The 27492-nt window shown below is 37.9% G+C and overlaps 1 protein-coding gene across 3 annotated transcripts in view; it reads left to right on the top strand.

Moving 5' to 3' along the window:
* The window catches only part of CDH13 (cadherin 13), a 520720-nt gene extending 493256 nt beyond the window's left edge, over nucleotides 1-27464 (top strand). For 2 of the 3 annotated variants that reach the window (XM_009467298.2, XM_087740242.1), the window contains 3 exons: nucleotides 5449-5682; nucleotides 6995-7210; nucleotides 22154-27464. In XM_009467298.2, the coding sequence (XP_009465573.2) occupies nucleotides 5449-5682; nucleotides 6995-7210; nucleotides 22154-22161 (458 nt within the window). In that variant the 3' untranslated portion in view covers nucleotides 22162-27464. Of the gene's footprint in view, nucleotides 1-5448; nucleotides 5683-6994; nucleotides 7234-22153 lie in introns of those variants that run through there. The other variant, XM_087740241.1, reaches the window with a different exon arrangement.
* The last annotated feature ends 28 nt before the right edge of the window (nucleotides 27465-27492 follow it).

The following is a 27492-nucleotide window of genomic DNA, read 5'->3' on the forward strand; positions in this document are numbered from 1 at the left end:
TCCATAAATATCCCTTTGCTGTAATGACCAAGATACAAACCATTAGAGTTCTAAATAGAGAAGATTTCCTGTGTTTAGCTTTTGATACCATTAGGTGAACTTTCTAAATATAGGTGAAAACATGCAGTCTCGTTGTCCCCCAGTGTTAACACCTTTTGATTTGTGTGTCTGGCATTTTTCTCGTCAGTTGATTATCAATGCTTTGTTCCTTAGCTGTGCCACTAAACAAATTATATTATTTACAAGTTAACTACTTTCACCTGATTTATTCAAAGCCCATTTTCACAGAGCATGTGGAAATGTACTTTTTTATGTTAGGTAATCCTTGTTCTCCCTTGTTCTATTTTAGATCAAGTCAAGTTTGGTATCAAACTAAAAAAAAGAATCAAACTAGAAGGGAAAATATTTCTTGAGGATTCTCCTGTTGGTTTTCACAAATTAAATGAAGATTTATTTACCTGAACAAATATTCTTATTATATCCAATTTGTTTAGTTTATAATAGCCTTTAAATCTTAAAATAAGAATATTTTAAATACCCAATTCTAAAAGAAAAAAAAATATACCTCAGTTATTCCAAAGAGAGATTTAAAAATTTCAGAACTCAGAAAGCTGAAGGTAGGATGGACAACATCAGTTTGATTCTTTGATTTTGGGTGGTCTGTTGACCAAAGAATATGATTTTATGTTTTAAGCAGCAATGTTCAAGCAATTGTTTTACTTGGATATGTTCTTAAGAACATTTCCACTGCTTTAAGGAATATGCATCTTCATTTTCAAGGACAATCTAAACTCATGTAATCTCAAATGTCCAAATCTGTTCATTTTCTAAGCTCTGAATATGTTTTTGAATGCTTGGAAAATGTAATAAGGGTCATTTAGGCTAATCTTGAGATCTGCTGCAAATTGGAAGGGGACAGCTGGAAGAAAAGGATTAAATCTTCATGACTTTTTTTCTCTTTGAGATGCATTTAAACAACTCTTCCATCTTGAAAATGTTCTACCAGTTTAGAACAACGTTTCTGATCAGCTTCTGTAAGTACACACTGACAATTTAGTGTAGATGGATGGCTACCTTTAACTACCCTCATGCTCAGCCGTACTCCTAGAAGAGAATATAGTGTCTAAACATGATAAATGTTGTGATTCCAACAGTGAAGCACCTAAATTGTTTCTTCCACTGTTGCTGTTGTTGACAGAGCTCAGTTAGTGAAGAAAAGCACTACTGAATGTGAAGATAGCAGGTTTACACGGCCCAGATACCAGTGTAGCCGGTGTTGTGTTCCCCAAGGCTTCTTTAGCATTAAGTGAAAAAAATGCATGAACTCAAAATACGCCATGAAAGTCACACTTTGAGTTAAAACATATAAAAACAACTTTCATATTAATGATTTGAGGTTACGTAGTTATTAGCATCTGCATTGACTATTTTAAAGCTTCTCTAGCTATGCCTGCGCAAGATGTGGCGAGACATTGAGACATGGCTGGGGACTTGTTCATGCAGTGTGGGTCCTTCTATCAGTCTTTTATGATTCTAACAGTAGGAAGACAAGATAGAAGTGCAGGTGTGTGTGCATCGTGCAAAGAAATAAGATGCTGCATAGGCAACCCTCAGTCACACTATGAGTTTTTCTTTCGGTACCCCCAAAAATTAAGTCCTCAACTTTCACTGGCTTTTTCGGGGTGTTTGGCTTCTTATTATGCAAGACATATCAGAAAATCTCAGCTGCTGTGTGGCGATTCCTAACTCTGTATTTTTGCTGTCATTTCACGTAAATGAAAGCTGTTGATATTTGAATGTACACTGATTAGGAATGTCTTAATTCAGTTTCAAAGCAGTCCAGCTACTGTCTTCAATTTCACGGAGCACAGCTCAGCCATATTTATTAGAAATCTGTACACAACAGCATCACATTTCTGTAGAAAAACTAGAAAATGGAACATGAAATGGCTCTTCATGTCCATAAAAGTGTTATGCTCAGATTAAATGCATCATCAGCCATTCAACCATATGATTGCTTGTTAGACATGCCATTTTATGCAAGTCTTGATACTTAAGAGAAATGTCATCTTAGTCCATGGCCATCATTGAGTGTAATTGGTATCTTTTAAGAAACTAACTACCTGATTGGCGGTCTCATTTGCGTAGTTAGATGTCTAAATGCCATCATGGTTCCTAGGGGGACTTTCTGGACCAAAACTGAATGCCAGTTTTCAAATTTCTTGGCCGTGTGTTTCTACAGAGGGCTTATAATTTAAGACTTTACCCTAATAATTCTAATATGATTCTGCATGGCTTTTCATTAAAAATCAAGTACACAGAAGGATGCCAAGTATCCATTTCTATAATATTTCTTTTGAAACTATTTTTTTTAATAAAGGTGGCAACATGGTCATTTATGCTGATAGCACTAAAATCCAATTTAACATCTACATCTTCTGGTAACAGGCCCTTGCATTGCAGATTCTAGTTCCCAGACAATAGACACCATCATATTCTCTCTAACGCATGAAATAGAATTGCTTTTGTTAGTCTGTTTTTCACTTGTTGCATCTTACAACAGCAGTAGCTATTGCCTAGCTGAAGACTGCTATTAGAAGCTTTGTATGCAGTCTAATGCCAGGATACGAAGGCATTACCACTCCTGATCCAATTCAGATAGGTGTATCATACATTTCCAATTGCAGCATGTTCTAAGATGAATCTGTACTTTTTTTAGTGTTGCTGATCAAAGTTCCAGTCCCACAGACCTTAACTAACTTGGAAGATCTTACTTACATTTTGGTCTTATTGAAGATTGCTTGTTAAGGTTCTCAGTCTTGCCCTAGATTATTAAAATCAGGATTCAATACCAAGATTTCACTTTCTTTCAGTATGAAATTAGCCATCCTTCAGTCTCTCTTTTAGTAGCTTTTACACGTGAGTAATGCTGTTTCATTCATATGTTTTTCATAGTATATTCATAGCTATGCCACTTGTGGGAGCCTTAGCAGGAATTTGAAATTCTCTCTATCCCAAATGGCTCTAAAGGCACCTAAAGGTTTAAAGTGTTCAGCCTCAGGAGGAATGGCCAGTTCCATTCAGTGACAAAAATGGGAGCTGAGCTCTTTTGAAAAGCTGCTCCCAAGGGTTGTTGGACAGAGCCCTTTATGCCTTGGTTTATGCATTAATTCTGCTTTCAGCTGCAAGGTTTTACAATACAAATTAAGATAAGTTTTATTTCAGAATTAAAATATGCTACAGGACTCTCTCATTTCAAAACCAAAGCTGTCTGGAGATCATGGGATTTTTGGATTATTTCAAAGGCATAATACTGCCAAATTTATAAAAGTCATATATTCCCAATGGATATGTTGTGACCATTTTTCCTTGATTCATTTTTTATTGTATTTTTTATGACGTGTGTTAACAAGCTTCAGTTTATGACCTTGAGATTTGCTTATTTTTCTTTTGGAGGTCTTCATAAATCACCAAAAGATTTTGTTTAAATCATTATAAATAAACCAACCAGAGAATAAGTCATTGAAATGGACAGAAGCAATTTCCTTTCTCTCTAGTTGTGTGTGATAGCTGACTGGCCCATAAGCCATACAAAGATAGTGAAACATTAGCATGGCAGAGAAAATGCAGCCATATCTGCGTTTGACAAAATAACAGTACATTCATAATGCTGTTGGCTTCTTAATTTCAAAAGGCAGATTTTAATATTACTGACTTCAGAGAAAGATAAGAAGGGCAGTGCATAAGACATTATCAGTCCAGTGTGGAAATAATGCATTCAAAATTAAAGACAGCAGTTTAATTAAGTGCATGAAAGGCTGGCTTTTATGATCATATTTCAAATACTCGAATGTCTTTTCATCCATTCTGCCGTATGACTTTACTTAATAATATATCAAGAACAAAAAATGTATTGGAGTCTTTCTGCAAATTCAATTAGTCCAATAAAAAGTGAAAAATAATTTCTTTTTCATTAAAAAGAACTCAACCCTAACCTTTCTGATGACAAAGTGCAAGATGAGGAGGGGGGGAAAGCTAAAGAACTATGAAAATTCTGCCTTTGTTATGCATTTATGTGTGCATGAAACAGATGAAGTGTCACCATTAGTAACATTTGTTATTGAAAGGACTAATTGCATTCTGCTACAGTTAGTAGTTTATCAGATCCAGACCACAGGGTATTTACTTCTCCCTTAGGATGCACTCACAGTGCAGCAATAATTCCATAGTTTATTGGGCTGCTCTAGGCAGGGTAATTATGCTAAAGCGTACCTCTTTCAGTGCTGAACGTAAAGCTACCATGACACATTGCACTAGTGCTTTACAGGTTAAGCGCAACCTCTTGAATCCTTTCTATCTGCTAAGGGTTTGTAGCTAAGGGAAGTGCAGAGATCATAGATCTTGTGTATTAAACCAAAAAAATGAGTAACACAAACAGCCCAGAAATGCAGCATTTCAAATGAGAAATTATTAAGTACGGTATACAACAGAGGAAGTAAAGTGCTTTTAGAAAACTTTGATATCAGTTAAACTGGGGTGGCAAAGGGATCTGTAATAAGATATTGAGCTTTAGACTGAAAGCAGCAGGTTACTGGCTCAACCATGGCACACATCCGTAGTGACTGAAAGTTATTACCACTTGTCAGCTCCTCTCTGACCTCCGTGAAATGAGGTGCGAGTCTCCGTCCAGCTCCCAGTGGGCAGACATCTCCGTTACAAACACTTCCAGCGCCACGGCTGGTTTGTCAGTCACAGCCGTGGCGCAAAGGCGTGTAGCAGTACCTCGGTGAATAAACAACATCCTCACCTCTGAAGCTGGTTCTTTCAGGTCAGGGCTGAGGCAGGCTGGCAAATAATTTGAGAAAGCTTGAAACTCCGCTGCTAACACAGGGCGGCTCTGGGTAAATAAAAGATCTCATTTTCCAGAGTTGCATGTTGACAGGTTTCACTTCTGCTGACATAACTAAATGTGGCCCAAGGTTTGCTGGGGAATGATCTGGTCCTGTTCTGTTTATGGGCACCCACCACACAAATTGATTCCTCTCTGCTGTCATTTTTCTTCTTACTCGTCTTGTTCTTGATTCTTTTAATACCATGCTGTCTATCTAGGGGATGTTTCCTACTATGTTTCTCTCAGTATGTGTTTATGAACAGATTCTTTTCCAGATATCTATTCATGTCCTAATCTCATTTTAACTTCAAAATATTCCTCTCCCAGAGGTTTCCTTAGAATAATTATCCATACTGTAGAGAATCAGACAGGCTGCATTCTGAAAATACAGCAATGAATTTACAGTAGCGGCTCATCAGTTTTTAAAGCAATAATTTTCATATAACAGAGGTAAGAACTATAAAAATTCTTTCCCTTTGCAAGCATGCAGGTACCAAATAAGAGCAAGTGCTTATGGAAGTATGATTTAAGAAACATGTGTTTGTTTTTTCATATAGGTAACCCTCCCGCTACAGGTACAGGAACTTTACACATCACCTTGGAGGATGTCAATGACAATGTCCCGTCCCTTTATCCAACACTGGCAAAAGTTTGTGACGATGCAAAAGATCTCAGGGTAGTGGTACTAGGAGCATCAGACAAAGACCTTCATCCCAACACAGATCCATTCAAATTTGAACTGAGTAAGCAATCTGGCCCAGAAAAATTGTGGAGAATCACCAAGCTTAATAGTAAGTCTATTACTTTTCTTTCTCATGCATTTAGTCCTCCCACCTCTACCTCCCAGTATACTCACCCTGAGGCTGCCCACTATGTGAATTCAGGAGCAGTTGTGCATGAAAGTCTTGCAGGATGGACCCATTGCTGCTGCTTTACACTGTGCTGGTTCTGCTTGGACCAGCAGCCTGGTGGGACATACTAATGTCTGTCTGCATTTTATCTGAAATCTGAACTTTTTTCCTCTTCTTATGTTGACCAAAGTTTTCTCTTTTAGCTTTGCATTAAAGAAAGGCTACTAATGACTTATAGTTTCGTAAAAATTACCATATTTCATGGCATTGAATTTGTTTGCATGAGATGCACAAGGCTTTGCTATAGGACAACATGAAGCTTTTGCATGGGCTTTAGCAATGTACTTGACAAACTTCCTGATTTTAAGTATTTGAACTGTTCACAAATAAAATACCCAATGCACTGGGACCACACACTATTGGGAAGAGGATCAAAGCACACGCTATGCAATTGCAGAAGGTTTGTATGGCAAATTGTGGGCACAAAGTACTATGTTTCGTTTTAATGTAGATTATTTCTCTTTGTTTTCTAGCATGTGTTATTTATCTCTGTCACTATCGAATCTTTTAGCAGTTCATTTCATATGCTTCTTAGAAAAAACTAAAGATGGATGTGATGTCTGTACCTGCCTGCAGGACAAAGTGGAGGAGTTATTTTCTTTGCTGTTCTCCAAACGTCAAACCACCACTCTGTTAAACCCCCTAAAGGAGTTAGCATACTCACCTGGGTACCAATAGCTGTTATGACCCACCGTTGCTCAGGTGGAGCAGATCTGTGGATTTGAAGGGGCATTACTTCCCTTCGCTGCCTTCTCAGTCAAACCAGGGAAGCAATTAAGCAGCTTTGCCTGTACTTTCTTGCAAGAAGGGTTTTTTCCTTTGGCAAATAGATATATTCTTCCCTCTTGTGTTGCTTTGGGGATGACATGCCTTAGCGTTTCATTAGTATATTAGTTTCCACAGACAAATTCTGTCAATAATTTGCAGACCAAATAATGTATTTAAACAAAAGGGGCTCTTAAAAGTCTTTTGGTGGGGTTTGGAATAAGTTTGCAATTAGCTCTCAGCCCATGAAAGAATTTCTGTACTGCCTCTTCTTACCTTCAATTCAGTTCTTTAATCTTTTCCTTCTAGTGTTCTCATTTTCTTCTTAATTTCCATGAGTAACTGTGGCATATCTGATATTGTTTGCAAATCCCTCTTGCCTTCCAAACAACCACTATTTGGTTAATTCTCGCCTTATCCTTTGCAGATACTCATGCCCAGGTCATCCTGCTTCAAAACCTGAAAAAGGCTAATTACAACATCCCAATCTCAGTGACAGATTCCGGAAAACCGCCTCTGACTAACAACACAGAACTGAAATTACAAGTGTGTTCCTGCAAGAAATCCAAAATGGACTGCAGTGCAACTGATGCCCTTCATATCAGCATGACCCTTATCCTTCTTTCACTCTTCAGTTTATTTTGTAAGTCTTTTCCTGAACTGTAAGTAATGAAGTATTATTTAGCTGCTCATTTGTATGCTGCATAAGAAAACCTACCAAAGGAGAAGTTAAATTCATACACTTATATCATAATGCAGTAAGTTTGAGGTCTTTTTCCTGAGGAAGCAGCTATAAGAAAGAGGGAGGGGAGGGTTTTTTCATAGTCAAAAAATAGCAACGAATGCCTGGTTGTCAAATTAAGAAATAGAAGCAATAATTTTAAGAAGAATCAAAGAGAATTAGAGCTAGCATATGATAAACTGAGAAGTACCAGCTGTAGTAGCAGATTGGTGAGACGCTTTCTTTCATCTCTCCCCACTTGAATTCAATTCAAAAACAGAAACAGGAGATAAAAGGTGTTCTTGTAACAATAGCTGTTCTGGGTCACCATGAAAATGAGTACTGTCTGCTTCAATCTATTCCTCTGTATAAAGTGTGCAAGCAACTGGAACAGGAAGAACTTATTCAAGATTCTGGGCTTAGAGCCACCCAATGTTGATAATCAAATTGCAAGTCTGGGTTAGAGGATAGATAAAAGAGAGAACTGATACGTCGGAAGCTTCTGCTGCTTCTGAGAAAGCTTTCTAAAAGAGACTTACAAAATTCCTAATTTGAATTGGAAAGAGTAAAAAAAAAATCCCAGAATGACTGCAGAGTAGGAATTCAAAGCCATGGAATCCCAACATCTAACCTAGATGTGTTCCTGGCTTGTCCTGTGACAGCTTCCAGCAAATTTTTTGATGCAGTATTATTTTGAGTTCCTTATCTGTTAAAAAGGAATAGCTGTATCCTATAACTATGATAGTAAATCTCTTAGTCAAGGATTACTATCATCATCTTACGTTAGTAAAATACATTGTATGGTGAATTAATACCTGAGCCATGGTGAAAGGCCTTGTATTCTTGATGAGATAAAATCTACCATGAGGCAGAGATAGAGGTCAAGGCAGAGAGAGTTTACACATCTGAGGCTTGGTGTATGCTTGATTACACATCTTGTCAGTTTTTTTCTTAAAGTATATTACTTTTATCCCAAAAGGTTAGCGTGAAGGTCATTGTGAGAGAATTAGAACTAGCTAATGTTTGTGATGCTCTTTGAAGATGAAAAGGACTATATAAATGCTAAGTGCAAGTTCACGTTCTTTGTTCCAATCATCTGAAGTATTTCCATTGGCTTTGGTTCAGTTATTCTGAGTTTAGTCTGCTGGAACCAAATGCAGACTTCAGCTGTTAGAAGTAATATGTTAAAAATATTTGACAGTACATGACACTATCGCATCAGTGATATAAATATGCAGCCCATTGATTCAAATATATTCTTGTTACCACTTCATAAATGTTGCTGGTGCTATACTAGGCATGCCTTTCACCACTGGAATTACTTTCTTATCTGGCATGATTTGCACTTGAACATTTTTTACATCAATGCATCTTCTCAGAATACAATGAGGTAGAGAAAGCTTTTTGCTTTTGAAAGTAATCATGTTGCTTTTTTCTAGCCCCCAAAGAAGTCTGATCATTGTCCTTACATTGAGTTATAAAAAAGCAGTCCTAGGTGTTGGAAAGCTTTTCTTGAGTTGCCCTTCTTGACTACAGATCTTCTCCAGCTTAACTGTGGGCAGAGCACAGGCGCCTGGCGTCTGAATGGCGCATGGTGCTCTGAATGACAGAGGGATTCCCTCTCCGACTGTAAAAGAATAAGTAGCACTGAGGAGTCTTTATGCTGCGAAACAATACAGAGATGCCTAGCGCCGTTCTGCAACCTTACATTTGTTCAGAGTACTGTAACACAAGTATGGCTAGAGGTGTAATTTTAAACAAAGAGTAGAGTAAGATTACGCACATAATCTGCCAGCAGTGTGGTGTTCCGGTCTGTTGTCTGAGCAATAAAACCAAAACCAAGGGAAACAGTGGGTGAGTTGAAGGGAAGGAAAGATCTCCCGCTTGGGACAGAGGCTGTTTTATACATGGTTGTTGTGAGTGAGTGCATGAATTCCACAAATAGATTTCAGCATAGAGAGACCTAATCCTCAACACAGGACTACATTTTTTTGCTAAAATTTGCTACTATTCAGTTGTGTGGTTTGGGTTCACCCAGTCACCCAGCGCAAGGGTGGTATTCCTTGTCTGGAAAAGCTACCTAATCATGCTTGTGCAAAGCCAGCAAGCATAACAACGTTCATAACCATTTTCCTCAGGTGTAAATGACTATATGGAGACATAAAAGAATGAGACTGGGAGCCAGTTAAAATAATGTGGTTCTGTATTTGAACTTCTCTAAAATGTGCTGGTATCATTGCATTCCCAGTACATTTTCGTACATAGTTTTTTTTTATAACTGCGATTAGTTCCATTGCAATGTTTTGTGTAGTCCAAATATTTATCAGGGTAATCAAAGATCACGATGCCATAGAAACAAAGAGAACTTTAGTGCTTATTGAACAGATGAAATATCCCATTTCTAGTGGCAAGTTATGGGTTTAATTTCTGCAAAAGCCTTTACGTAGCTCACTTTGCTCCCAGTGTTTATGTTTTATGAGGCTCTTGTTCCTAGGAGGTAAATCCTTCAGTCAAACGAACTTCATTATTCATGCCAAAGTATTTCTTTTTGTATTTGACATCTGGTGCAAGGATAGATAGCCCTATGAAAGAGCTGTTCATGGTAAAAATGCCCTGCATGCATCTCCTCCCCATACAAAACATCTTGGTATTATCATTTAAATGGTGCAATTATTATCTATACTTAGAATATGTGCCTCCTTTGTAAATCATGGAAGAAGTCATATGTGGTAGATTTCTGAAGTATCTGAGCATAGAACTGAAGAGCCTGATTAAAACTGTAATGCATGCAAAAAGCAGCAGTTTCGCCTATTCTGTAGCTGCCCTACTGTGTTCAGTATATTGAGGGATAATGGGATACAGACTGCAGACTTGCCCAGAAGCCCTTGGAAAGGTAGATATACTTGGAACAAGAAAAATTTAGGAGTTCTTGTCAGCCAGAAATAGAAAATATAAGATGCTAAAGTATACGGGCAGATTGCTGGTTTTCCACAACAAAACAGTAAGGTGTTTGCTGGAATTAAAAGACAGTGAATACAGAGCTGATTGAAAAAAGGAGCATCTTTGCGTATTTGGTACTTAACCTAGCTTATTACCACTGGGAATCACTGAAGTCAAGCTGGAAAGCAGTATAGTGGACAGGTAGAGGGCTTTCCAAAGTTATAATAGTTAATGTTAACAAATACTGGAAAGAATATTAAATCTCATCTGTCATTAATGCAGACACCATGTTTAAGATGACACCTAGTGTAGTGGCACCTTGTCCTTTGTCACCTTTTACTAGCCAGTACTGGAGACAAGATAGGACCAACATTTTCAGATATAATTTAGAATTTAGTAATTCAGATTGAGGAAAAAGAACAGATCAAAAAAAGAGATCTGGGTTCCTAGCCAGGGAGGACTACTTGAGGAAGAGAAAAAGTGGGAGAAAGAGAAAGCATGTGATGCAGCATGTCTGGTGCTGGGTCTGAGATTGTCCATGTTGTCCCTTACTCCTGTATTGTCTCACTCACCTCATGTTTTCAACTGACACAGCTGAAATAGCTCTGTTGGGAATGAACGTAACCAAAGTGATGCACTCAACAACACTAAAACTATAAATAAGTTCCCTCTGGAAGTGCCCTTTATTGCAACCTACAAATTGGTGGCTGGTATTTCATTTAGGTATTGGTTGAACAATACCTAAAAGAGAGAACCAATACGTAAAAGGGATAATAGCTGTCCTTGAAAATTTTGCTTAAGTATCATCAATTTCACAACAAATAATTGTAAGTATAGGTTTAACAAACATCTATGAGTAATCTCTTCTCAAGACATATTGAGGTCAGTAAAGCCAGTTTTTGTCCACTGGCAATGGCATGGCAGAGTAAGTTTCCATAAGGAACTTGGTCAGAACAAGCCAAATCAAAGGCATACATCAAAGAACTTTTGGGACTTAAGTTACATACAGGTGACTGAGAAAACAAAACAAACTAAAAAAGTAAAAGATCAAGATAAAACCAAATTTGTGTATGTTGTCATAATGAACTCAGCAACAAAAATGCCGCAGGCCCTAGGGGAGACTGAGAAAGAACTACTCTAGCCGGCAGAACTAGGCTTTATATCAGTTACAAATTACTTACATTATTATTACTTAAAGGAGTATTTGAATTCTGGACTTTTGATTTGACAATAATTATTTCACTTAATTGCATAATCATAGAATGATGATTGCATTTCATATTTCCTTTTATATTCTACCAACATAAAAGACCAAGTTAGATTCAAATATGTTGAATTAAGGGACTAAAATAAGAACCAAAGGCACAATAGTCATGTCCTGAACAAGCAGAGTTTAGAGCAATTCCATTAGTAGGTCAGTCACACTAGCAATAATATTTAAATTTCCGTGTTAGAAAAAGACTGGACTTTAAACACTTCATCTTGAACAAAAAAAAAAAATTGATATCTTAGTTGACTGTCAGCCATTGACAAGAAACTTTTTTTTGTTAATGTAGTGAGTGGACTACAAAGTTGTACGCTGACTTGAGCTTAAACAAGTAAAGTATTCCATTATTATGAACAGCAAGTAAGGTGAGAGACTGGGGGGGGAATACTGCTATGAAGAAATTAAATAAGCTGGAGGTCTCTACATTGAAATTAATTTGTTAAACTGAGGGTGAAAGGCCTCAGGTGTGTTGAAAAAACAGAGACTCGCACAGATGTCTGGGCTGCGATTGCGAAGAAGCCTTAGAGATACCCTTGAATTGAACTTCCTATTAATTTCCACTAACTTTTCCTGTTTTAATGCCTGCTGTCCCCCACCGTAATGTTTTTCTGATTTGAGGAATGCAGCTACAGGGTCAATAGACAAAATGTTGTCTTTTCTTTTTTTCCTTCAAAATTATGTGTTTGGTATTAAAACATTACAAAAATTCAAATTATATTAAACTGGTGGATTTGAATTTACCTAAACATAGAAAGCCAGGGTTAAAATTGCAGTGCTATCTTTCACCTAGTTCATTTTTCAAAGCGTCTGTATCTCTCGTATATCCTATGTTGTTTGTGCAGGAACATCAAATGTCTGAAGACTGAAGCAATGCATTCTTGAATGGCATAAGACTAAGACAAGTCATAGCAGGTTTCAAATGGAAAAGACCTTTAAGGTCATTGCTCTTTCCATTACAAGCGCAGATTTGTTATCTGCAGATTCACAGTTTTCAGCCTTTATTGTGAGTTACTTGGCTTAGTTTTAGACAATCAGGTATTATTTTTTTTTTCAGTGCTCAACTACTATTTAGTTTTTACAGCAGGATTTTTGTTTTTCCCAAGAAAAAAACAAAAAGTTCATCCCTGTTCTGTATAGTTCCAAAGAGGAAGCTTCAGAGGAAGCACTCCCAATAGGTGTATTGTTTTTGGTTTTTGGGTTTTTTTTTTACCTTTTAGGTTGTTTTAGCATATTTTAATCATCTCTAGCAATTTTCTACTTTTCAGAGCAGTGGCAGTTCATTTAAAAAAATCAGTTTAATTAGCAAGACTAGGAATTTTTGCAAGATAAATTTTCCCATTTCTGAGAAGTACAATATCCCTATATTGTCTAGAATTTCAAAATCTACCAAGATGGGGAGGTTTTTGCCGTGAAAGGTGGTTTGTTGGGGCTTTTGTTGCACTGTTCTAATTAAAGTCACTTTCTTGCATTAGAGCACACACCATGTGGGTACTTAAAGTAGCAGCTAAATGATGCTACCCAAGTAATTGGAAATTACTGACATTTAGTGAATTCCAGTGATATAAATCTCGCTTCCTAAACCCAGTAATAACAGCAGCAATATCCACTATTACTCTAATACTTATCTTTGTTACAGATGGTTTTGTCTTTATTAACATTATTATTGTTACTGCTAAAATACCAGGGAATATAGATGCATTCTCAAATGTGTGTATGAGAAAAATAGCATTGTTATTTGTCTCCTTAAAGATTTTGGTTGATTAGACTCTTGTAAGGAAAGGATGGTTTGGGGGTTAAGGGATTGCATTCAAGTAGAGACAGTCTTGATTTGCATCTCACTTTTAGCACAGACCTCTGTGTCCAGTCTTCTGATTTCTCTGCAGGTGTATTCTGTCCTGCAATTTGTTGTGCAGTTGGCTTTGGGAGCCCACCTAAAGTTAATGGGGCCTGAAATGGCACAGAAATCCATATGTATGTACATAAGTGGAGACAGGATGTTTATATACCTAGTCATATAGACATGACAAATAGAAATACCCTCCAATTGTACATCAGCATATTTAAAATGTACTTAATGACATTACATTTTATTGAGTCAGTTAGGTGGGAAATGGCATTTTACACACATTTTTAAACCATCCAAACATGTTCCAAAAGCATAGACATGAAAAAATACGACAATTTAGAAGATGCGTGTTTGGAATGCAAAAGAGAAAAATGTTACTAGCAAATACAGCTCCTTCCCTAAGAGCTGTAATATTGTTCCTGATGGTCATTCTGTAGACATGAAATGAACATTTAAAGAGATTGGTTTGATAGACCATTCAGTGTTGTGAATTCAAATGAACATTTTATGTTTTCATTTTCTCAACAGTTCTCAACAGTAACTGTTGATATATAATATTTTTTATTTCTTTTCTGAACAACCTCTTAAAGTCACAGAAATACATAACTTCAGATAGTTATCATCTGAATTTTTCTGGAGTGGACTATGCCTAAAAACTAGAACTGAATAAATGACCAGTTCAAATATTTTTTCTGTCATTAATGGCCACTATACACAGTGGGATTTTTGTTTCTTTTAACTGTCTCTATCCTTGGATATTTCCCCACTCTGTAACATCCAAACACCTCAAAATGTGCTCTCCATGCGGACAGCTTGCTATTCAGTAGCAACTTGTGCAATGCCACTATTTCAAAACTGTACTTAGTCATTTCGCTTGCTCAATATTTTCAACTGTTCAGCTAAATTTATCAGATTAGAGCATGAGAAAATATACTTCCAGACTGCGGGCAGTCACCTCTGCAATTGTTTTGTTTTGAAAGAACTGGAGAAGAAAAGAAGCTTTTATTTCATATTCGTCAAATGAAGGTGACATTGCTTTGACAAAGTATTCAGCTAAAATTCATATCAATTAAAAAAAATAATAATCTAGGACACCCTAGAAACCACCATCACCACCCCCAGTAAGACACTTTGTATCCCTAGCGAACAGGAATTTTATTAGAAGAGGCTTTATTCGATAAACTTAGCACGGCACTGGACTGGGTAGTGCATGTTTCTGAATTTCTAAGCAAACATAGCTTGTCTTTTAGTTGATCTGAGGAACTTTTCTCTCAGATGGTGCTTCTTATGTGCACATACATTTTGCACTTCATAAGGACAGCCCATTACCTAGTGAGTATATGTGGGTACACGACAAGGAAGAGGTGAAGCAGAAACAAGGATTCAACAGCGAGCAAGGCCCTTGCCAGAAGGCAGAAGAGTAAGAGCACTTTGGCGTAAATCAGCATTGTTTCAGATCTGCCAGTATAGTCTTATAATAAACAAGTCAGCACTGTGAGAGACACTCTTGGAAACATCATCTGCTGGCGTCAGACAGATACCCTTTGAAAATGACTTCAGTCTGAGCAACTTACTCCCCTGTGCAAGCTGATTAGTTTAGACTGGCATCTTTCTCCGCCGTCTTGCCAATTTTGGCCAATTGCATAGCACATGACAGCATTTTAGCTCCTGAAGTTAAATATTGATATTGGTATATGAGCGCCTACTGGAGCTTTGAGTAGAATTATGAGACACTCATTGCACAAACGCAGGACTAATGCCTACTGTGTTTTTCCTGTCATTAAGAACTTTGAAATCATTTCCTCACATAAATGGGAAACAAATTATATATGATGTTGTAAGATTCAAATTTTCAGGATAAACTCACTTCTCTCTTCCTTATAAACTTTCCCACAATGAGAAAGTGAGATTCAGTGAGATCACTAATTTGCTCTAGTCACAAGCATACCTACTGCTATTCCTGATGCTAAAATGGAATTTCTTAATTGCAGGAATAAGGACACATGGTATCTGTCTGGGGATAGCTGTTTCCGTCTTTCAAATTCAGTGAGATTTGAGATGAAAAGATTCCGTTCTTTTTTTGAGAATGGAATATCAGGGTAGTCAAAAACCAGCGACCACAAGATTTTGGCACCTGCAGCAAAGTCTAGACAGACCACTGATGAGGTTGCAGAAGACCATAGCTGTTAAATTATTATTTTACACAAAAATGCAAAATATTATAATTTAGAGGCACGTGGTGAAACACTGTGACACTTTCAGTGTTGAAAACTACCCACGACAAATCAATCACTGAGGTACATGAAAACCATTTATGTTTTTCTAAGTTCTACGTGAAGGCTAAACTAATAACTATTGATTAATGTCCTTTTATAGATGGTAAATCCAGGAAACAAGTACCTGGATGTTGATTAGCTGCCTAATCAGAAACATGGTTCTGATCTCTTCTACCATTTTCACATTACCTCCTTAACATTACTGAGGTTTTGATAAAGTCCATGATGTAATGTAGACTTTTAATTATGCAAAGATTAATGTACTATTTCTGATGAGAGGGCAATTGAAAGAAATCTGAAAGAAACAGAGCATGCATGAGTTGAACTCCAAACGCCAGCTGTGTTAACTCTGTGTTAAATGGGAATTAGAGGATGAATGCATCCCGGGTAAAGTTCATTCCTGTACAGAGGGTCAGCATGAAACTTAAATGCCTTTAATTTTTATGAGGTTTTAACTGCAGTGTAGGAAGCGTAGTCTGTGTAATGGGAGGTGAGTTTGGTCTCATAAGGAACACATCTTTCAAAGGCTTTGAATTGCTCAGTTTAGACCTGTTTCTTTAAAATAAGCAGGGAATTGAGTCACTAACATGTAAATATGTTCAGAGAAAGCTCAGGCTGCAACAGGGAAAGCTAGAGTGCCTGGGAAATGCCAAAGCATTTTCTGAGATCAGAAGTCGTCGTTTTGCAAACAAGATTGTGTATTGGCTGATTAGAAGGGTTCTGCTGGAACACGAGCTCTTGGCAACCTGAATCATAGTGAATGAGGTTACATGCTACCAGTTGCCTTTTTCCTAGGATGAGGCACTAACTATGAAATCTTTGTCTTAAAGAGTTATGTGCATTTTTTCTCCGTTTTCTTCTACCCTGTGGATGAGCATAAGGAATAAACCTTAAATTAGCCCACTGTGAAACAGACAGGTAGCTCTAGGCATTAAGGAAGTCTATATTAGAAACACTTAGTCTGTATTAGGTGGCTTGCTCCTTTTCTGAACAAACTCAGCGTCCAAGCCCCCATGACTAGATGAGAATTCAGATCTACCCTGTGCAGTTTGCCACCAACATCAACAATTCTTGACCTTCCAAATACAGTCAACATCAATAGACTTCAGTGGGAGTAGAAAGGGGGTTCTGTTCCACTTAAGTTCCTCCATCATGAATCTCCCTAACCTAAACTGCATACTTAGACCTATATTGCCATAGCATTATTACACTCCATTATATTAGAACATTAGATCCAGATAAACATGTACAATGTTTGTCAGTTTTCTTGACCAGCAAAAGCAAACATCATCCTCCAACACCAAAATACTAATGCCAACAGACATCATGTGCTTATGATAACAAGCTGTGCTTTCTTATCTGAGACCCATTAACCATAATGGTAATAATTCAGACAGCAAACACATAAAAATAACCCTGCCAGTTTCACTGTTATCTCACTATTTGACTGTTATCTTAAAAGGAATGTGGCTCAATGTTTCTCTCGGGTGATGAAGAGGTAGAGCAGAGGAGAACTGTGAGATAAAAATGGTGAAGATCACATTAGAGACTTCAGTGAGAGTGATTTCTGGAGAAAAATGTTATATATAGCTATGCTAGCTTTATGCTGCTTGTGCATTCCCCCGATACCTTAAGGGAAAGGTGGGGGGTGACCACGTAAGAACGACGATGCCCACAGCACGTTTGTGGCTTTCATGCCTGCAGCCGTATGCAGCGAATTACTTCTTGTAGGTAGACAGAAATCACGTTTACAACAACACATGGTGTGTAATAATTCTGGAGTGCTGAGACCAGCTATAGAGACAGTGTTGTTCTTAACAGCCAATACAAAGAAAATAAAATAATTACTAGGCATAATGATCATTAGTGTACAGATCTAAACCTGCCAGGCACAGGCTTACCAGGGCATTAAGTTCCTAAAAGAGATAGTTAGCATGGATCAGCAAATATGCTCCCTGCACACATTATTTGCATATTTTATACTCACAGTATTCCTTAAATACTAATATCTTTTATGTGCTGTTGCCAGCTGCAAACTTTAAATCGTGCATGCTATAAAATACATAAGAATGTGTCCAAACATCAACACAACCCCATTGAAGTCAGTGGATAAACACTAGAAGTCAGTAGTTTTTAGGTTAGCTCCTTAGGGGTGGGACTCAAATAAGAAGTAGACCCTAATAATTTGACAGTGTGTGTGTGTATTTCTGGAACTGTCATTTGGCCCTTCTTTATGAGGAGAATAAAGTAAAAAAAAAAAAAAAAGGCAAAGAAAATGATTGATATGATTCTTATACAGAAAACCATAATGAACATTGGAAATCCAGCTGGCAGAACAGCGAGATTTTAAATATGGACCAGATGCTTATCAGATCCCAGAAGAATTTATAATAGAGCAATTCTATTGATTTCAGTAGATCGCCTTACATTCATCATTGAGTTTTCTGCACAATACTTTAGTTGCTCTTGATTTCTGTAGATTTTGTATTAAGGGAGTTACTGGCCAGAATACTTGTTCAATAACACCTTATATGACTATATCAGAATATTTTTATAAAGTAAATTTGTAACTGATATAGACTTTTATATTAACCACAGAAACTAAAAGTTAGACTAACTTCTCTATTGGACATAAGCAATTTTGTACCAACTTTGTGTGCAATAGAAAGACGACCGACTTGATCTCGAATATTCTTACTGGAACTACGAAAGATGATTATCTACTGAAATTTTACAGCCTATAATTTTGAATGTTGAATCTGATTTTAAAAGTCAAAAACTACTCCTTTAGCAATCCAGCTTTATAAAAGGGTCAAGTCATCATTAATTATCAGAGGAACATATACTATCCTTCCAAACAATGTTTGGAATAAGATAATTTTTTTAACACAGCTTCAGTTAAGACTGGTGAAAGGGCTCAGCTGAATTCATAGTAGTCTTGGCACCCTTTGCCAATGCCAAGATTTTTGTAGATGTGTCAGCAAAAGCAGATGTTAAGGAGACAGCATTTTATGAATGCTTGCAGGGAGCTCCTCCTGTTACATGGGAAAGCCTGGGAAAAAGCCCAAACAGGTTTCTTTGAAAACATGTCAATGAACGCTGCCATCATGGGCTATGAATGAGAAGGAAAACAGGTCATGTAGGGATAAGTCAAGAAAATATGTGCAGTAGGGAAGAGGCCATGAAGGAGTCAGAGTTAACAGAGGTTTTGTCAAAGTGGCAGACTAGGAAAATGCTCTGTACGGCACAAGACTGGCAGGGTATGAGCACAGTAGCTTGAATTTGTCAAGGGCTGTGAAGAGATGTTGCAAAACTGCTAACTGAGCAGAGCCTGGGTAGGAGAGTTAGCTGTTTGAATGGCTAGAATAAGCCCTTTGGGATGATGTGTGAAAAAGAATCTTCTAGATTAAGACATAACCCAATATACAGACCTAGAAAGGAGATTCAATGCCAAAAACCTTCTCCAGTTTGTTTCTGGTTTTAGGCTTGAATAAGAGGCAGGATGATAGTGCTGTCCTGAGCAATCAAAGGAAGAACTAGAAGGAAGTGTTTTAGGGGAAAGATTTAAGAGCTCAGTTTTAGCAGTGCAGAGCTGTCAGCTAAACATCGAAAAGGTATCAGAGCTAGAGGTCGATGTTTTAGTCTAAATAGAAAAGCAGGTAAAGAGAGTAAGATCTCTGAACTGTCAGCACTGAAGTGATTGCTGAATGTGCATGAAAGGCATCACAGAGAAGGGGAAGAAATTAAAGTGGGGGGAAAAAAGGTTTCCCCAGAAACCTGGGATAGAGGGACTGAGACAGAAGAACATGCTGGAAGAGTGATTAGCGAAATCATAGTAAAATGATAGGAGGAGTCACAGGAGTCAAGGGAAGCATCAGACTTCCAGGCATGTGATTAAGTGGGTTGAAGGCAGCTGATAGGTAAGAAAGGATGAAGTTGAGAAGCAATTTCAGTAGAAAGAAGGTCTAGGCAGGGACTGCAGAGCTTTGAGATGAAAGGGAGAAGAGCTGGGGTGGTGCTTGAAGAGGCAGGTGGGGTAACAGGGAGAATCGACATATATTGCTCTTTGTTTACAAGCTGTTGGTGAAGCAGTCACTAGCTGCTTGAATTTGTGTGATATTTATAAATTTTGTGCTGATAGATTCCTCTGGTGAAGTTTCAGCCTATAGATTGTACAGAAATTCAGTGCTACAGCTGCTGTTCATTCATCATATATAAGAGCCTGTCCTGAGCAGGAAGACCTTCAGGGATCTCCTAAAGATTCAGAGTAGCTTTGCCAATTCAAAGCTAGTGTTATTTCCTTTGAGTCAGGATTGAACAAATGCCCTTTAACGATACTAAGCTTCATTGCAATCTGGAAATGCCATTTTTCAGATATTCTGTGAGATCAGAGTCTTGAACTCTTGCTTTTCACTACCTCAGGAGAACAAGTTGTTTATGAGAATTTAGTCCTAGCTGGAATCGCTAATCTAAATATATCCAAACTTTGACAGTCATGATCATGAATTTCCTATATGTAAGTCTGGATCCTAATTTTGTGGCCAGACCTTTTCTTTAATAAACAGCATGCTAAAAATCTGCATGCCAAGCAATTCCAGATTTTATCTGATTTGGAAATCTCAGTGATACTTCTCACTTCAGTGAGTCCCATCCATCAGGCCCTCTATGGATTCTTACGCTTGTTTAATTTGCTTTACTTACCTTTGTTTAACAGAGCTGAGGTCATGCTGCAGGGGAAAGGACAGGCTGTTGCATGCTATCCAGGTGCCTGCCTTGCTGCATAGCCCATCTGGACAGGGCCCTAGCTGGAAGAATTTAATATTGAAGTCAATTCAAATAATACCAAGATAATAGCAAGAAACAAACAGAAAAATTAAAATGGCCTTATCAATAATTAAATTAAACTCGATTTGCCCAAAAAGAAAAGCAGATAATTAAAAATTAGTAAAGAGCACAAGCCAGCATCTAATAATGACCATTATGTTCCTGTTTATGCTGCATGTGTCTGCGGTTGTGACAAAACTATTGATATTGCATCATTTAAATGTACAAATGCAATATATATTAGACAAACATCTCCTGAGTGTTTGTGAGTTTTGATGTGTATGTTTGACTTGCATTTTTGTGTTTTGATACAGCAGTTGTCTCCTCCCAGGGTAGGGAGCATGAATCCTTCAAGGCACTGTTGTGGTTTAACCCTGGTAGGCAGCTGAGCACCACACAGCTGCTCACTCACTCGCTCCCCGCCGGTGGGACAGGGGAGAGAATCGGAAGGGTAAAAGTGAGAAAACTCGTGGGTCGAGATAAAGACAGTTTAACAGGCAAAGCAAAAGCTGCACGCGCAAGCAAAGCAAAACAAGGAATTCATTCACTCCTTCCCATCGGCAGGCAGGTGTTCAGCCATCTCCAGGAAAGCAGGGCTCCATCACGCGTAACGGTGACTTGGGAAGAAAAATGCCATCACTCCAAATGTTCTTCCGCTTTTATTACTGGGCATTACTTTCCCCTAGCTTTTATTACTGGGCATGATGCCATACGGTATGGAATAGCCCTTTGGCCAGTTGGGGTCAGCTGTCCCAGCTGTGTCCCCTCCCAGCTTCTCGTGCGCCCCCAGTCTCCTCGCTGGTGGGGTGGGGTGAGAGGCAGAAAAGGCCCTGACTCTGTGTAAGCCCTGCTCAGCAGTAACTACAACACCCCTGTGTTATCAACACTGTTTTGATCACAAATCCAAAACGCAGCCTCATACTAGCTACTGTGAAGAACATTAACTCCATCCCAACCAAAACCAGTACACCCAGTAAACCAACACCGTAAGGTCAGAAGTTGTTTTTGTTTGAGAGGAGACAGATCAAACTTAGCTATGTGTTTTGCTAATATTATTCTTACTATTCTTATGTGTTTTTATTGTGAAGCCACAGTTTACTGGTGTCCAAGTGAAAGTGGAGGAAAGTGACCCATTAGCTACAGCTAATGTTGCATTTGCTCCTGATCTCTGTTTTTTCTGAATTTCTTTACCACCTTTGTATTATCAGTGTGCCCACCTAGAAAGGGTAAAATTATTCAAGTTGTGCCGCCTTCACTTTATTTAAAAAAAAAAAAAAAAAAGTTAGTCCACATAAGATTTATATCGTGTCATTTTTAAAAAGATAGTGTTTGTCTGCTCTTTGCTTGTCAGTGTGTGTGCATGCAAGGGAGTGACTCACTGGCATTTTACTTGCACTCTTGCGCTAACATAAATGATCAAGGTATCAAATGAGGAGAATCAGGTCCTGGCTCGAGATCTGTGCTCAGCCCTCCGCACTACCTCTTCCTGAATTGCACTACAAAGGTCTCTGAATGCCCCAGGTGACATTTTGGGGTTTCCTCGTGGAGACTTCTGTCTTCACAAATAATTGCTTCTGAACCTGGATAATTTATATTTAATTACGGACAAATATGCATGCACTCAATCAGTAATTGGACTGGGGAAAAAACCCAAAAGTTAAAAGATACTGTGATCTGCGTAGTAATAATCACACACATTTCTCATCATTTAGGTCTGTAAGAACTCCTGACATCTGAAGCTGTCCTACCGCGTTGCCATGGCAACGAGAAAAAAGAAAACGTCAGATCTGAAGATTGCAGTTTACAGTTACTGTTCTTCACTACTAGGCCTCAGTTGCTCCAGATTCAGTTTAATTTGCAACCTCACTTAATCTGTCCGACTATACATTGGTGTTTGACAACCTCTACCCTAACTTCTGTTTATTAATGGATTCCTCTTGCAAGACGCAAGGTTTATGCGAATTTTCTCTGAATGTTAAAAGACCATGACATCTAAACTGGACCTTGGGGGAGCAGAAAACAGATTGACTCCATTTTTTTCTATCTGTTGACTTGTTGCTATTCAACTGTTCAGAAAATATTTTGTCTGTGGGTTAGTATTTGTATATGTATGAGTGTATGTATATATATATATTTATATAGAGAGAAGAGTTATAGGACAGGTTTAGCTTTTATAAAATATTCATCTGGAGCGTGCAAGGGACAAAGCAGAATCATACAGCCACAGATGAATTGTAACAACTATTCTACCACAGCTAAACCTACTGTATTTGCTGTTTATGGTGTGGCCAGGAGGAGAGAGCCTATTGCAATCATACCCCTACCACGGCCACTTTGTGACACCAAATAAAGCAGGCCCAGGGCTCTGCAGTGTCACTTCTTGTACCTCAGGTTCAGCAAACAAGAAATGCAAGTCCCCCTGGCTTGTTTCTGATCCGAACGCCTTTCCTTATGCCCCAAATGGAATTTACGATCCAGTGGGACAGAGCGCTTCGCTCCCCATTTCAGTGGGAGCAGGGCTGGGAGGTTCTGCGAAGCTCTGATTTGTGAGAAAGTGGGAAGCAGCCAGCTGCGACCGGCGCTGCATGGGTCACGGTTCACAGCCATGGGAGTGCTGGGCCTGATTTTAAGGGGGCTAAAGTCAGCTTCCTTTGTGCTCGCTCCTGCAGACAATTATTTGCTGGTGCAGTTTACAAAATTTAAGTCTTTCATCAGCTCTGCAGACAGAGTTAAGTAGGGAGGTGTCTGCATAGGAGAAGCTGATTAGAACAGCAAAAGCAACACTGATCTCTCTCTCAGCCTCTATGCAGCTGTCATTACATACGTAAGCGCAAGGAGGAACACAGATGCCCTATTCTATAAATATATTCACACACATATATATAGTTTTGAATATATATATACATACATACACATGTACACACGGTTTCCAGTTAAGAGTAACAAGAGCATTTCTTTGTGTGTGTAAACTTACCACACTTGTTTGCAGACATGGGAAAAAAGGGTGTTCGTTATATATGAATATGAATCCTTTTTTATTCTGTGAGCATGTAAGGTTAAAAAAACTTCTAACTGTATCAAGATGATCATCTTGTTAATAAATTGTAAATGATCCATCAAAGCTCACACCAAATTTTTATAAAATTAACACAAAAAGTATACTAGTGACAGACTGTGGCTTTTATTAGAGCTTGCCAGTAACTAGGGTAAGGTAAGTGTCTTAGAATATTTTAATAAACTTGCTTATTTAAAGTTTAAACAAGAAAGCTTCCTTATGCAATAGAACTTTGCAGCTGCATTCTTTAGTTAGCATTTTTACAGTACTTATGAGTCATACTGTATGTTGTCTTTACTACAGTGAGATTATGAGCATATCTTCCACACCACGTATATGTTTCAATAGTAAAGCTTTTTTGGAAGCATTAAAAAGTCCAAACATACATTTAGTTTTTCCATAATGCTACACTAGATATTAAATGTGTGTTGGTGGTTAAAAATTGCTGTACAATAGCTTTTCTCTGACTTCCTGTATTGTACCAAATATGAAACAGGTCTTCTTTTTTTTTTTTTTAATCAAAAGGAATAATAACAACAGCGACAGAGGAAAAATTAGCTTGTGTTGTGAACTTTCCTAACGTTGTAGATTTCTCGATAAGATACAAGCTGCCTTCAGACAGGAACCGATTTTTCTCTTCCAGCTTAACTCCTGCAGTCCTGACCAAGTAAAACCTCCCACTGCCCTTGCTTCACTCGTGGCGTGCTCTCGGTGTTTCAATTACCAAAGTGGCACTTGGAGGTTAGTGGGAGTTTCTGTCGAGCAAGGGCTTCAGGAGTGGGCTGTTAGGCGGCCGCAGGCATTTAAGCAGGAAAGTGCCTGATCTCAAACATTAACATGGGCATGCTTCTAGTTCTCTTTCTCTGTCCATGCCTTGTAATAATCATATGCTGCTGCTTTATCATCAACAATCACGTCTTTTAAAAAAATATAGTTTTCAGGCAAATTTTTCAAAATGAAAAAATCAACAAATGCATAATGCCACTGGATTTTCAACGTGTATATTTAATGAATGCATCCAAATGCACCCAAAGAAAACTTTGATCTACAAAACCTCTATCTTGAATAAAAGACATTATAATATCCTCCGCCACAAATACTCTTTTTCTACATGCTTTCTCCCTCTCTCTATCCAGCAAAACCCACCTCTGGAAAGACATCCATTGATATTAGTGTCATTTCTATCAACTACCAGATAAAGCTACCCGTTTCTCATTTAAACCAAGGCTCACGTAGCATCTGGTGGATCGTTCCAAGGGCATCCAAAATGAGGAAAAAAGAAAAATCTTTTCTGCCTGGAACTACACTAACAATGGGAAGACTCTTTCCACCACTTTGTGCCCGAAGACAAGAGACTGTTCTTCTTGGATAATACTGCAACCTTTCGACACGTAGAGAGGTCAGTATCATGGCTTAAACTCTGACTCAAGGTACATCAAAGCCTTCATTCGCCATTATCACTTTATTTTTGCACCTAGATTAAAGCCTGCCAGCCTTTATGTGTGTCTCTAGACAGAGCTAATCACTGGACTGCCTAAGCATGCAAAGAGAAGATGAAGCTGCCACGTTAATGTTTCTCCCTCTCTGTACCTGAACAAACCCCATTTAACAAGAGATTGTGGCACTTTCTGTAGTGTTATACAAGTGAGGAACCATATTAGAATCTGAGTTTTCCTACCTGAATAAGATTGTCGGCTCTGGCTCAAAAAATGACGCCCATTTCCTGAAACAAAGGAGCGACAATAATTTCTTAGTTTTTCCATAATATCGTGAAAAAGTAGAGAAGTTACAAAATTGGTTGTCATTTTTTTTATAGTTAATTATGTTTAACATTTGTTCAGCCAAGCTTGCTGTTTTTATAACATAGCACTTTTTTCTACCTAGCTATTTGGGTCACTACAATGTTTATTTCAGTCTGTTTGTAGACATACAATGCTGTCTAGAGTCAGAAAGGCAGTGAACTTGTTGATTTTCATTCTGTAACATGCATAAAACTTCTTGTGGAAAAATCATTTCACTTGAAAAGAGTATCTGCTGTTAAAACGCAAATTGGGTATATCAGTTAATCAGTGAGAGGAGTTTATTAGCAAGACAAAGGTCTCATTTGGGGTGTATTTGCTAATTGAACCCTTGTCTGTACACCTCGTGTATGCTTTTACAATATGCCTATGTGCATTTATTAATGTACATTTTGTTCAGTAACTGTAGGTCTGAAGATGAAAACATAGGGAAACGAGCTGAATTTTCTACTGGGTATCAAGGAAAATTAGGTAGGAGCAGAACACTGGCTAATACACTTTCTGAGCCCTGTTCTCATCACATTTACACTGGTGTGAATCAAAGAGCAACTCCATTACTAGAATTGTTTAAGATTCAGTTAATCATATTTAGATGAAATTTTTCATCTAAACCTCCCCACATATTGCTTTTACTGGTCTGCCGTGAACAGTAAAGCAGCAATATTTGTCATGGGATCGTTGAGTGCTTATGTATTATCGAAGGTCTGTCTTTTGTGACACACAGAAAAACCTACAGCTTCGATGCCTGCTGCAGATGACTCACTTCCTTCACCAACCATTTTAACATGTCTCGAAGGCACCCAGCATAATTTGGTTTAGCCTTTATTTGAAATGGCTGTGGCCTGTAGTCAAATAATTCGTCATGGTCTCTTGCGTAGTCATGCAAGTTTAGGGATCACTGTAATGCAAACCTCCTTTATTAAATTATGGACTTACAATCAGTTTGTAGGGCACTAGCTAAATGTTTTATAACTACAAAAAGAAGGACATATGTTATATTAATGGCTTTTACATCATTGGTCTTTCCTTTGCAAAGACCTGCTGTCTGAAATACCGAGAAAGCTGCCAGTTTTCTTCTCAATTGCTACTAATACACTCAACCACTTGAAACATAGCAGAATTTTGTACACAAATTATTTTACATCACTGTTTGTCTAAAGGATAAGTTTCTTTCTGAATGCATTTAATAATGTCTTATTTAATTAAAAAAAAACCCACAAGATAAATTATATTAAAGTCATATCAACTTGAGAACACCAAGTCTAAGGCAAAACTCTGATCCTATCTTCCCTTTAATGCATCTCTAGAAACTCTGTTGTCTGAGAGGTACACTGTCCAATGCTAACACAAAGATAAATAAATAAAATAGCAATTATTTTCTTTCAATTAACTCTGTGATCTATAATCTTTAGAATTAACATGCAAAATACATTAGTAATTATCATTATAACTATTCTATTTAAGGCAGATATAGCTGACTATTTTACTATGTAAAACGCATAACCCATTGACTACACTGTTCTCTTGCCTCACATCAAGATATGCTAGTTGATTTATATTTGTCCAAATGAAATGGATACACTCGTACACTCTCAGTGGAAAGTTACTAGTTGCACAATTGCTATGTGTGTGTATATATGTAGATATATAGAGATATACACATACATATATAAATATATATATATATTAAAAATATATGCAGACGGAGGGAAACTAATACAACATGAGGACTTGGAATAAGCAGTTTAATTCCATGAATTATGGATGAATACATGAGTTAAGGGACAGCATGGGTTATGTGTGCCAAACCAGTCTGATTTAAAGAAAAGAAAAAAGGCAAAAAAAAACCCCACACACTAAACCCCGCGCTTATCCCAACTCTCATGTTGTATTTATGCTACCTTTAGCTGTCCCCTCTTAACACAATGGTATCATTTGAAGATATGTATAATTGTTTACTGACTCATTTTTAGTTGTTTATGTATCAGCAGGTCACCAGTAGTGGAAAGGGAAGGGTTTATAGCCAGAATTCTGCATTACTGTGCTTTCAGTGGGACAGCTTTTGGGGAAAGTTTCATCCACCCTTTGAACATTACACTCCTCCTCTGCATCAGCCAATGCCTGTATTCGATGACTTGGGGTTAAAATGAACGTAGCCTAAAGACAGACTCTGTGCACACCCTGCCTGGGACTGTAG

Source organism: Nipponia nippon, unplaced genomic scaffold (assembly GCF_047370975.1).
Source record: "Nipponia nippon isolate SJK-2023a ecotype South Korea unplaced genomic scaffold, ASM4737097v1 scaffold_7, whole genome shotgun sequence".
Taxonomy (NCBI): domain Eukaryota; kingdom Metazoa; phylum Chordata; class Aves; order Pelecaniformes; family Threskiornithidae; genus Nipponia; species Nipponia nippon.